General features: G+C 40.3%; 1 protein-coding gene across 1 annotated transcript; it reads left to right on the top strand.

Moving 5' to 3' along the window:
- Positions 1-543: 543 nt before the first annotated feature.
- On the top strand, positions 544-2,100 carry LOC129371316 (ribonuclease pancreatic). Its single transcript, XM_055047870.1, has 2 exons — positions 544-656; positions 893-2,100. The coding sequence occupies exon 2, from the start codon at positions 895-897 to the stop codon at positions 1,471-1,473; it is 579 nt and encodes a 192-aa protein (XP_054903845.1). The 5' UTR covers positions 544-656; positions 893-894; the 3' UTR covers positions 1,474-2,100.
- The last annotated feature ends 10,527 nt before the right edge of the window (positions 2,101-12,627 follow it).

Raw genomic sequence — 12,627 nt, 5'->3', positions numbered from 1 at the left:
GGATACATTCACAAGTTTTCCAATACTAAGCTAAGCAGAAGGTGATAGGACTTCTCATCTTTATTCAAGATGCTTTGCCTGGGCTTCTTATGAAAAGGCCTCAAATCGTTGGATACAATTCTCAGATGCCTGAAGGTGCAAGAGTTATATCTCTTTATTGTTCTGGGAATAGAAAATACTAAATATGTTTTCTAAAATTGCAGCAAGAAGTAGTATTAAACGCACATTAAATTCAAACGAGATGAATAGATAAACATCCAGTCAAAGAGCAGGAATGGAGTCTGACATGATGAATATTGGGAAATGAATTGGATATTTACAGATTAAGGAAATCATTATTTATCTTCAGGATACAAAATAATAATAAAAAAAAGAATTTAATAGATGTAAAGTAATGTTACTACACTCATGCACAGAAGGTGACGGTATGCACCTTAAAGTTGCTTGCGATCCACCATAACAGAAAAGAAGACCAACATCCAGTCGCAAAGCTTGGATTTCTGCTCCAACAGCGCCCCGTGTGGTCAGCGGCGTGTGGTGCACAGGCCCCTCCTGCTTCACACGGGAAGTGAAAGGAGGAAGCGCAACTGAGGCTTCCAACATCTGCAGATTGAGATTTTTTTGACTAGAGGGCATTTTTCTGAGGCCAGAAGCAGGTAGGAAAGTTCTCCCAGCTGTTCCCTACATCCGCCTTTTGCTTTCGTGTTTAAAAAAAGGGAGTAGAAAAGCACAACTTCCGCTTTGCGAGACTCTCCCCACTTTTTATTACGTGTCATTCAAGTAGTCTATGAATTGTTTTTTAGCAAAAAAAAAAAGAAGACAAAAACACTTTAAGCTACTTGATTTTTTCCCCACGTTTTTACTAAACTCATAACTGAGTTCTTCCCTGCAGGAATGGCGGCCTACATATTGTATCTCTGTATTGCTACGGGTCTCCTTTCCACTCAGCCAACATCTGCCAGGAACGATGCTCCATGTCTGCCCGGGAAGTGGAACAATGCCGCCCAAACCTTCATCAAGCGCCATCTCCCCAAAGGGACTCCGACCTCTCTGGACCAGAATGAGTGGGAGAAGTTCATCAAGACTCTGGGAGGCTGTGACAGACCCACGCAGTCGTTCCTCCACCCAGACGAGCTGGAGAAGGTGAAGTCTGTGTGCTCCAGCAGAGGGGGGAAGGTTCTGAACGACAACCTGTGCATCAGCAAGCAGCCATTCAGTTTTGTGACGGTGAGGAGCATCCAGGGAACCTGTGGCATCAAGAGCATCACGCAGGAAAACAAACATCTGATCCTGGCCTGCGAGGTGTTGGAGAACCAGTGCGTCCCGGTCCACTTTGAGGGAAACTCCCAGAATAAAAAGCCCAGTAACAACGCCAGAGACTGCCAGGACCCTCAGGCCAGAGGCCAGGCTCCCTCCTTCAAAGTGACACCCCTCTGGTGGTTTGCTTTTATACTTATTTTCTACGTATTCTGACTTTTTCGAAGGACATTTTAAGGAACTAGATAAGACTGAGATTTTCATCGAAGGATAATTTAACTTTCAGTTGTGTTTTTTTTATTTTAAAGCGGTGTTGCATCATAATCGCAAAAGCCAAATATATTTCTTTGAATTTTATCGAGAGTGTCCTCGGGTATTTGCATGTTTTCAGTCTAGTTTTGACCATGTTTTTCTATAATCATGTATCGCCATAATGTTCAAGTTATATCAGTCATTTCAATAATGAAAAGCAGATTTTTGCGGGCCCAAAATTTCTTGTTTTTTTGTTAATTTTTTTTAAGCAAAAGAAACAAGAAATTTCAGCGTGTAAAACCTGTTTAATATACCGATATCAGGATTTTAAAATATATCAGAATCATGTCAGTCAAATGTATTTTCAGAGCATTTAAATTTTATTTAATTTTAACATTTCATTTGAGACTGTAGGCTGTGTTTGCATGTGTTTTCAGTCAGTCGCCTTTAAGTGTTGCACAATCTAATTTGTCCTATGTTCTTCTTTTTGAGTTAAAATAGATAGTTTTGGTACAAAATGGATTTAAATTGGAATGACCTTGGGGAATTTTAAAAATGGATACAGACTGTTTATTAAAAGTGTTTTCTTGACTCTTTGAAATATTTATTTAAGCTATGAACTTATATTGAAACTAAGAAATAATCGGGAAACAACCTGACTGGAGTTTTGTGGACAAAAAAATTAAGAAATATGTTTTATTGTCCAAATGTTTTGGATATTCAAAGCAACATAAAAAATATATGAGGTAAATTTCCAAGACATGAAAACTTATGTTTCACAGATATTTAAAATATCATGCTTGAACTAAAAGTAATGTGCAACTGGTCATGACAGGGTCAGTTTCCAATTTTCTGTTTTGGAACTGGAAAAACATGGCGTATTGATTCTTGTTCTGGTTTTTTGTCAGTTCTTCAAATTTCTTTGTAAATGAAACACAAACACTTCTGCTCTAACTAATAGCTTATCTCTGAGAGAAAGGCAATCAGGGAAACCTACACTGTGATTTCAAAGCGTATAAAAAAATAACTCATTTTTGGATGTAGAATGAAGAAAGTCGTTTCTTCCTAAAAATAAAAAATCAACAAAAAAAAAAAAACAGACATTTGCATTGACTAAGGTCAAATTTACTTTTAAACCCAGCTTTATAAGCCTCTGACTCACAACATTTAGTTAAATGGAGACACACCTGTGGGTGTACTTTAGGGCTGTCGCATTAACACATGATGTGATTAATCTAAAAATTTCAACATCTTAATACAATGCAGATCAATCAGATGAGCAAATTTTACTTGGAAAAAAAACACCATAATACATTTATTTGTAAAACCAAAGTGTTATGTACTTATTATGATGATGAATTATCCTTCCACTGAAGCACAACCAGTTTATAGTTACCATTTCTAAACTACGTTTGAAATAAAATGACTTCTTTTAAAAAGTCTTGCAAATCTGAGATGTTTGACGAAATAAAATATTTTCTTTGGACATTTTTAGGATATCGAGCATTTTTATATTTCAAGCTTGGAAAGTTAAGGATGGTGATTAATCATACTTATTCTTGGATACAGTATCCTGAAAGTGGCACACTCAAAGGTTCAAACGCGACTAAATAGTAAGAAAATGTCCATCCATCGTCAGGTGATGTGTTCTGCGTCTGGTAAAATTTTTTTGACTGAAGCCAGTAAGAAAGTTTCTATTTCTGTATACATGATTTAGGGTAGAGAAGAGACCAAAATAACAAGAAAGAAAGCTGATTTGATTGTTTTTGGAAATAAAGTTGGACATTAGAGTTCATAAGGGGAAATACATTTGTTCAGCACCTGTTCATGCCAGTCTTTCAATGCTAGAAAGACTTGCTTATTTAAGTAAAAACATTTAATTTCTATCGGAAAATTAACTACAGACACTACGGCGCCCATTTTCAACCCCAAAAAACCCCCAACGTTTTGTCATTTTTTAGTTTGGGAAATATTTGGTGTAAAACGTTTTTTCAGCATGTCACCACTTGGTGTCGCTGTGACTCGACTGATGTGGAGAGCTACTCAGCGATTGTAAATTTAAACTTGTGGGATGTAATTTAGAAACCAATTACAATAATTGTTCAAATGTTAGTCGTCTATAAATGGATGCGTAAATCCAAGAAGCAGCCCTTTCTCGTAATTACAGACTCTAAATGATATACTTCTTCACCTGAAATATTTGTATTTCCAATGCACATTTCCTCCCTTCAAACTAATGAGGGATTTCTTATGGCCTTCAGAAAAATCATAGGAAGATGAGACTGTTTTACTTAACATCTTAAACATAAAGGAAATAATTCAAGTCCTATGATAATTAGCTTTCCCACTCTAAAAATACCATGAAAACCAATCTTCTACCATTAAGGGAATCATTTAATGTTTGAATGGATTCTCTGTACAGGTGGTTCTCTTGGAGACACAAACATTTTCTCCTGAGCGACCTTTCAGGTGTTCTGACTTCACCTGTCCCTGCAGGTATTTGAGTGGGCATCAAGTCACGCACAGCTTGAGTTCACCACGCAGCATTAAATCCAAAGAACAAAAGTTTTAATAGTCAAAGTGGGTGAATGCAGCCTTACATGCCCGGGCATCTCCTACACTTGGGGTCAAAAAGTTCACGTCTGACACTGGAAACGGGGCACCACCTTTTTATCACCGCTAGGTGGCAGGAGAGACATTTGGAGAATAGGGAAAACATAGAAACGTGCATATTTGACAATTTTTGCATGTTAAAATTCATTACACCTTTATAGGAAACAAAATGAGGTCCAAACATTGAACTTGCTGTCTTGACAAATATTAGGAATTTCATTTCTTTTTTTGGTGTTGTAAGTTTTTGTGGTGTTGTAAATTAAATTGTACCAAGAACAGATGGAAGTAAAAGGATTACTTATTGGTTTTATGTTTTACAGCATAACCTGAGGTATAGTCTGAAGAAATAAACACAAATTTATTATTATAAAAGTGTTGTCATCCATGCAGAGAGAAATAAAATGTTCCTTGAAGGCGTTTTTATGTGAGTTTGTCATAAACTTCATGCTTTTTAACCGTTCTATTAAAGAGCATCCTCTTTGTAGAAGTCAGATATTTTTCCTGATTCAATTCCCAAGAATGCATATAAAATGGTGGTTCTCCAACTAACATATACAAATACCTGTAAATATGTATGAAAGTTAAGGGACATGTAGAAACGTGGTGGATCGAGGGTAAAATGGCTTTATTGTGTCAAAGTTGCTGACCTCAGTTCTGTCCATATGCCTAAAATTTCTCACTAGACGCTGTAAATTATCTGTTAGGATTTCAGTTTCACAAAGAGGTCTTTGGCGAAGTCATAAGACCATGTAGAAATCACAGGATCACTTAAACTTAATGCTGTTTTTTCGTTTTCAGCCTCGAGGTGCAAAAGTGCAACACAAGGAGGGAGAAAGGACTAAATGCAACTCAGAACTCCAAAAGCAAACTGTCAAGTGATACTTTTAGGTCGACATCGAGCAACAATGACCAGAGGCTGACTTCCAGTCAGTCCGAGCCTTCAACTCTGGTATTTCCTCATTAATGACATCACCAAGGGGTCATGCATCCACATGCATATACTGTATCCATGCCTTTTAGTCTGATGCCCACATGCACTGAGCAGACTGCTGACACAATTGTAGCAGAGGAAAAGAGAAAAGCACGCAACAATCGTTGACTCGGGTCGAGGAGGAAAGAATAAAAGAATGAGCGCCGAGTGAGGGGCGGCATGAGGGCAGAGGGGGCAACGAGGAGGAGGCGAGGGGTACGGGGGGGACAACTTGGAGACGGCTGCACTTTATTGAACTTGCTGGGTTTTGTAGGGCAAAACCAAAACATAAAATTGGGTGAAAAGTATGGGAACCAGCTCTTGCTTTCCTTCTCAAATTTAACATCTATTTCACCTCACTGTACTTCACCCAACCTTCCCGTATCTCTGGCACTTCCTCTCTTTGCTGTCCGACCTCCTTTTTTTCTCCCCTCAGTTCCTCCGTCCTGTTGTCCTTCGCCTTCCTGTCCAGCAATTCAGCGTCATTCAGGCCCATTCACTGCGGTTTACAGTGCTGTGGTCAAGCAGCACCTCAAAAGGGGCCCATGAACTCATTAAGTCTGTAGGTGGCACTGACATGGAGGGGGGGAAATAGTCAAAAAGAAGCTGACCAAAAAGAAGTCAAAATTCAAGATTACCAGATCAAAACCCACAACTTTACCCCCACTCATCTGAAAATGAAGTTCGACTTTGGATCTCCTGCTGTTGAGATCCACTCATGAGAAAAGAACATGATAATTAGAGCCACAAAGACACAAAGAGGGGGAGGGAAGACGGATTTTAGGAGCAAGAGGGGAGGGTGAGGACTCTGCTGGACAAAAGGAATAGACTGTGAGTAATACAGACGTCTGGGTGCAACTGCGCAGGCATCTAGGACTTTGATGAACGCGTAGAGACTCAGCTTGAGTCATGCACACACACACACACACACACACACACCCCCCCACACACACACACACACACACACACACACACACACACACACACACACACACACACACACACACACACACACACACACACACACACACACACACACACACACACACACACATTCTCACACTGCAGCTTTAGATGCAAAAGAAAAAAATCCTTCTAAGGACATTCTGATGTGTGTGGGCAGGTTATTAGGTCATTCTTTCAGCCTCCTACTTCCTATGTAATTGCTTTAGGAATTTCTTTTTTGTCCAAATAGAAAATTATCTTGTTATTGCACAAGTGTGGTCTTGATTTGGTAGGCGAGCGCCGGAGCATAGGAGACAACCATTCACAGTCACTTAAATAGTCTTTATTCCTCCTTCGGATTGAATTTGAACCTCAGCAAGTTGTCTTCAGTACGTCTAGCTGCCATATTTGACATGTTTAATGATCTCAGTTAACTGTTTCTGGTGAAGTGACTCAAGTTCCACATGTTTATGAACACTTTTAAACTCCTTTCAGTCAATTTGTGGATAGTATTATTTTATACAGATAGAATTATACTTTGTAATTTGATTCCAGTTTCAGTGGAGGGAGCTAAAGATGAGGGTGATGGACAGAGGCCTTCTAACCTCAAAGGTCATCATCAACTGGTGGCCTTTGAGTCTGCCGTATTTATCAAGTCATAAACTAAAACACTTAAAAGCTGAGAACTCCTTTTATATTGATTTGTAATCTTCTGAGAGTTGTCTGTCTCATTTCCCTCCAGAAACAAACTTCACTATTTAATTATGTACATGCATATTTAAAAATAATCAATCAATATGCCAGTGGTATGAATAATTCACCTCCAACACATTTATTAACACTCCAGGTTAAGATGTTAAATAGTGAACTCTAAGTTTTACGTGAAGCCATGTCCTGTCTTGTAAAGAGCAACATTTCAGCTGCCGTTTTCATTTCTGGGAGCAGCTTAGAGTGTTACATGTCATATTGACTCCCAGCGAAGGAGAAAATTGCTCAACAATGTGATCAAACTCAAAAGCAAAACATAAATCTTGAAAATGATTTTTTTTTTAAATGTGAGGATTTTGAGGAGTTTTAATAATTGTGGCACTGGTGATTATGTGAAAATTAACTCCCCAAAATATTCACAAATGTGGATTTAAAAAAAATGAATGTAGCAAAGTTAATGTATTCATCATTTTTGTTAAACAATAACATATTTTTTATTAATATGTCTACCAGTAAGAGTGTAAAGTGCTGAATGTGGAGCATTAATTTGTTGACAAAACCGACCTTTTCCAACATCTCACACACATGGAAAAAAGACAAAGATAGACTGGAGACATTTTACTTGCAGACTGCATTTTCTCTCTCTTATCTCTTCTTCTCTGCTTTTTAACCTTCCACATTCTCTGCCTCCTATTTCCAAGTTAAATGCTGCCATCCTTAGCACCCTAATCAAATCCATGTGGTTTGCTGGGTCAGCATGCCTGCAGTGAAACAGTGCCGCACACACACTTTTGGCTGCAAATGAATGCATGTGTGTGTGTGTCACCCAGGCTGTTTGTTGTTTAACTGTTGTGAAAGTCAAACAGAGCAGTGGTTCACAGATGTCTTGGTTTTTCACCCCTGGAAGAGGAGAAATGTTTTTCTGCTTCTGAGACATTAATTTCTTGAGGCAATAGGAGGTTCGCTTGTCATGTTTTTTTGTGCCATCAAAAGCAAAGATCTCAAAAAGTGTCATGAATGTTTTGTTAGCTATTCTGATCTCTCAGAGATCATCCAGCCCCTCCACTCCATCTGACATCAAATGAAAAACCTTCATTCATTTATCAAGGCTTCATGAGCATGCATTTATAATTCCTGTCTAGTATTGGAAAAACTGCAGTAAAAATCTCTTCCAGCCAGGAGTTGGTGCCTTGGAAGGGCAGGGTCAAGTTCACATCTGGGATCACTCACGATACCGGGGTGAGAACTTTTACCGGAGGTCAGCTAGACGATAAAGTGGAGAATGACACTGAAGTGTGACTTTACAGCAGGCAAAACACTTCTACGTTCGCATGGACAAACTGCAGCTTGTGCAGACTTATCACCCGTTTTACCAAAACGACAGTTCAAACACAAAATTTTACAAGGCCCCAACTAACACAGGAGGTCACCATCATTAAGGCACAGACTGTTCCTTGTTTGCTTCACGATCAGAGTCCCTTGGCACAGTAAATAGCCTGGATGTCCTGCAGATACGGTTCAAATCTGAGTCATTTGAATGAGGGACGGAAATAGGAAACAATAAGCAGCGCAGTAGGAAGGGAAAGCAGAGATATGGAGCAGGTCATTCTGGAGAGAGTGTTGATATGAGGCTGAGGCTGATTTGAATATAAATCCATGAATCCACAGAGGAAGAGAAAGACCAGATCCCTGCAAGACTCAAATCTGAAAATGAACCTGTCACATTTTAAAGAACAGAGTCAGTCAGGTTTTGGCTGACAGAAAGGCCTTCAAACGTTTACATAAATGTGAGGTTGAAAGAAAAGAATGCAACGTTTTTTGTTTTTTTTTTACAAATTAAAAACAGAAAGGCGTACCATGCACACCCCCTGAATCATTACTTTGAACCACCTTTGAGCCTCTGCTGAATGGTACCAGAATAAAAATATGCTTAACATATAAAAGATTCCTTCCACTTGAAAATTATGTTCTTTGTGTTTTGGCTATCAAATACAAATTTAATATGCACCACAGTATGTGGTCATAAAGTGACAAAATGTGTATAGGTGCAATACTTTGCATATTTCTTTTTAAACTAAGTGTATTTTTATCTATGAAATATCAAAAAGGCCTTGGATATTTCCTGGAGTCCAGTGATCAGATGGATTGTAAAATGGTGTCCGAATACAGAACCAGACACGTTTACGTTTTCGTTTTCTGAAAAGCTTTAGAAACTTACAAGTTTCTAAAGCTAAACTTTTATCTAATTTGACAACAGAACAGAACAAACGATTCTCCTTTGTATCTACTCACATAGTAAAATCTTAACTTTCTCTGAAGCTTTTTCAAGTCATTACATTTCAACTTCTCACACAACCCAAAACCTTTTCTAAACAGATTAAAAATAAGTCTATCCAGTTTTGTGGCACCTCTGCTGCGCATCAGTAACTGCCTTCACTTAAAGTCTTATTTGCAGACAGATCCTTTCACCAAGCTGAACATCAGCCAGTTGTGATGTTAGCCAACATATCTGCTTCTTCTGCATTTTTCCTAACGCTGCAAGTGTTTCCTCCTTTGACTGTGCCTGGTTTGTGATATTAGCTGTAGACTTTGTTTTATTTCCATGGGGTAAAGCCAGCCTGTCAGTTTCAGTGATGACAGGTGATGATATCAGTTACAAAAGGTAATCTCGGTGTGAGAAAGAACACTGTAGCAAACAAAGAAGCACAGAGGGATAATAATAGTGGAAACACAGGGAAATGAAGATCAAATCAGATAAAGCTGGCACCAGAGCAGCAATTCAATACTTTTTACACCTTCAAAAAACAGAGGAGTCTCTCTTCGCTCAGTCCCTCTCAACTCTATCTGACACTGCAGGCTGTGTGTTTGATCTCCAAGGTTGTCCTGTCTCTCTTTACTGACTCACTTTCTCCTCAACAATAAGATTTTTTTTAAAATCACTTGCACTCAAATTTCTAACTTTCTCCCTAGCTTAACTATTTCTTCTGCCATCCATCTTCTCCTATTATGCTCTCCTCCTCTTCAACAGACTTGAGGAATGTGTCCGAGCAGCACAAAGGAACAAAAGCCAGACAGCAGGAGGAGAAGGGGGCGAGTGGGAGCGAAGGTTGCCCGAAATGAAGGAGAGACAGAAAAAGGGGGGAGGAAGGAGTGAGTGGACAGAGTGAGGCCGAGAGGAGCAGAGCACGGATGAGTGCACCTGAATGCTGAGCCGTGCTTTGTCATGGCGTGCTGACATGCAGCATCACACACATTTTAGAGCTCTTTATCAAGCCCCGCTTTGAAACGGCACACACACACAAGATGGGTGAGGCTGTCACTGAGCTGCTCTGCTTCTAAACCCTTTGATGCATTTTTTGTTGTTGTGTCATGGTAATATGTTAAAGGATCCGCAGCAAAGCCGAAGATGGATTCTCTAGATGCTTGCTGGCTTTTTGTGTTTGAACTAGTCACTTTGAATTTGAGGAGATGACTGATTCTTCATTTGGCAGAGAAATTACATTTTCAGCAGACCACAGTGGAAGGGATGTGGCAGAATGTTGTCAAACTGATACAGAGATGTGCACAATCAGCTTAACTCCAATTGTAAAAGAGTCTGTGCACTTTGAATGTTTTCACATCTTAACAACAACCAAGAAATTCTATGTATTTAAATAAAAAGAATAAAGTTAAATATCAACGCAAAGTGACATATAATTGCAAAGTAAAACAATAATGCGCAAAAAGAAAAAAGAAACTATCGAAGTGTGACTTGCATTTGCATTTAGCCCCATTATTCTGACTTGAGAAGGTTCATAATTTCTCCCATCATCTCTACAATGACTCCTGGTGGTGGCAGTGTCATGCTGAGGTGATGATTCTCTGTAGCAGAGATAATGGAGGACAGCTGCTTAGAAACTAGAGACGCTTGAATGTGCTGGAGATATTTTTGCAAAGAAAAGATAAAACTTTCAGCCTCAATCTGGAGTACGGATATATGCAGGCAAATGGAAGCCATTATTTTGATTTAAAACCAGTGAAAGGTTTGTTGACTTTAAGGAGTTATTTGATGCAAGAAAACGTTTGTGCATACACAGATGTTATCACCCCACCAGCGAATAAATGTTGACAAAAGGAAAGATGGGTGTTAGAATCAATGCAAATGAAAATGCAATGTGCAGTTTGCATGTAAAGTTTGAAGTCCTGATGATTAAAGTACAAATGTAATCTGATATTAAATGTACATAATGTACATGATAGGATCATAATGTAATAAAAAAGCTGATTTCATCCAAAGTTCACTGACGGACTTGTCTTTGGACTTTGTTTTTGTTTCCAAATATTTTAGTTGTTTAGTTAATATTTTAGACTTGCAACTGTTGCAGAATACGGAAATGTTTGATAAAATGTTGATGATGATCTTTCAGATTTTCATCCCCACCAGATCACATCGCATTTGTAAATCACGTGGCACAATGCGGACAATTTCAAGAGGTATGAAAACTTTTGAACTGAATCTCTGTGATCTTGTTGGAGAAACAAAAACACCATGAAAAAAAGATGAAAAGGAAGCAGCGAAAAGAGAAAGAGTGAAGGAAAACGGAGCGAGCCTGTGGAAATCAGATTTCTGATATGGGTGTCTTGTGAGAACATGCTGTGATTGTGTCACGGTGTGTGGGCCCTGTGTGTGTGCGGGGGGGAGAACAATGTGAACAAGCTTTGTTCACATCAAACTCGCCGCAGTGTGAGATGCAGTTCGCTGCATTTGGACGCAGCTCTGTGCGGAAAAGTGCATATCAGGTTTCCAGGCGCTGTTTTGCTTTTGTTGGTCGTATGTCTCTGTTACAGGTTTGTGTTTTAGTGAGTTGGAGTTTTCACACAACATACAATAAAGGAGCTAAACCCTCATTATTGCCCACCCATCCTTTGCTGGAGTCACCGGTTAATTCGCCGTTCAGTGAAGCGGATAGGATCATCCATCAAGAGTCAATAGTTAACGTCGGCTTTGTCCAATTTCCATCCATCATCACCGCGTGCGTGACTGTGCGCGTGCTCTCTATGCGGACACCTCCTCCCCTGCGGGGCCCCCCGCCTCCTGACCCTACCCCGTCTACCAGATCCCCTCCTCTTGCCCCTTTCTTCCGCCCGAGCAGCGGGGGGCAAAAAAGCTTCTACGTGCGTCAACCCCACCTCCTCGTACTAATCCCCGCACGCCCTCTGCTCCTGTGCGCTTCCCACAGGAGGGTTTAATTTTCCTCTAACGCAGCCGCAGTTAAATGGATATATCCCAAAAGGTCGCAGCCAGGAGCTGTATCCCATTACCAGCACTTTTATTTTTATGGCACGGAGCAGTGGCGCACAGGAGACTGGGGAGGGGGTGAACTTGACTTTCTTCTCTGTTCACAAACATTCACACACACACACACACACACACACACACACACACACACACACACACACACACACACACACACACACACACACACACACACACACACACACACACACACACACACACACACACACACACACACTGCCGCTGCCATCCAGTCAGTCTGCCAGTTGACTGGTTCTGCCTTCTCACCGCCCTGCCAAGACGACATGTTCTGTCAACAGACTGGCTTGGCTACATCCTCCCTCTTTTGAAACGGCAACGAAGCAATCAATGCAATCTGCAGGACAAGTTGCAGGAACGAGACTTCTCCTGCGCGCCTGGCTGCTGGGGCTGCCGCTAAGCGTCTCCAAATGCTGGTCTGGCTTGGCTCCGCGCGTTTACCGTGAAATGCACATGTTGCCTGCAAAGGCGGGGTCAAATCGAAGCCCCTCTCCCGCTCATCACTCAGTAGGACTCCGGGGCGTGCCCACATTAAAAAACGGAGGGGGCGTGCGCATCCCCACGCAAG

The sequence above is a fragment of the Poeciliopsis prolifica genome, unplaced genomic scaffold (assembly GCF_027474105.1).
Source record: "Poeciliopsis prolifica strain line A6 unplaced genomic scaffold, Auburn_PproV2 SCAFFOLD026, whole genome shotgun sequence".
In the NCBI taxonomy this organism is placed as follows: Eukaryota; Metazoa; Chordata; class Actinopteri; order Cyprinodontiformes; family Poeciliidae; genus Poeciliopsis; species Poeciliopsis prolifica.
This window is presented reverse-complemented; position numbering and strand designations above follow the sequence as displayed.

Coding starts and splice junctions, on each gene's coding strand:
- LOC129371316 (XM_055047870.1), top strand. CDS start 895: ATGGCGGCCTACATATTGTATCTCTGTATTGCTACGGGTCTCCTTTCC.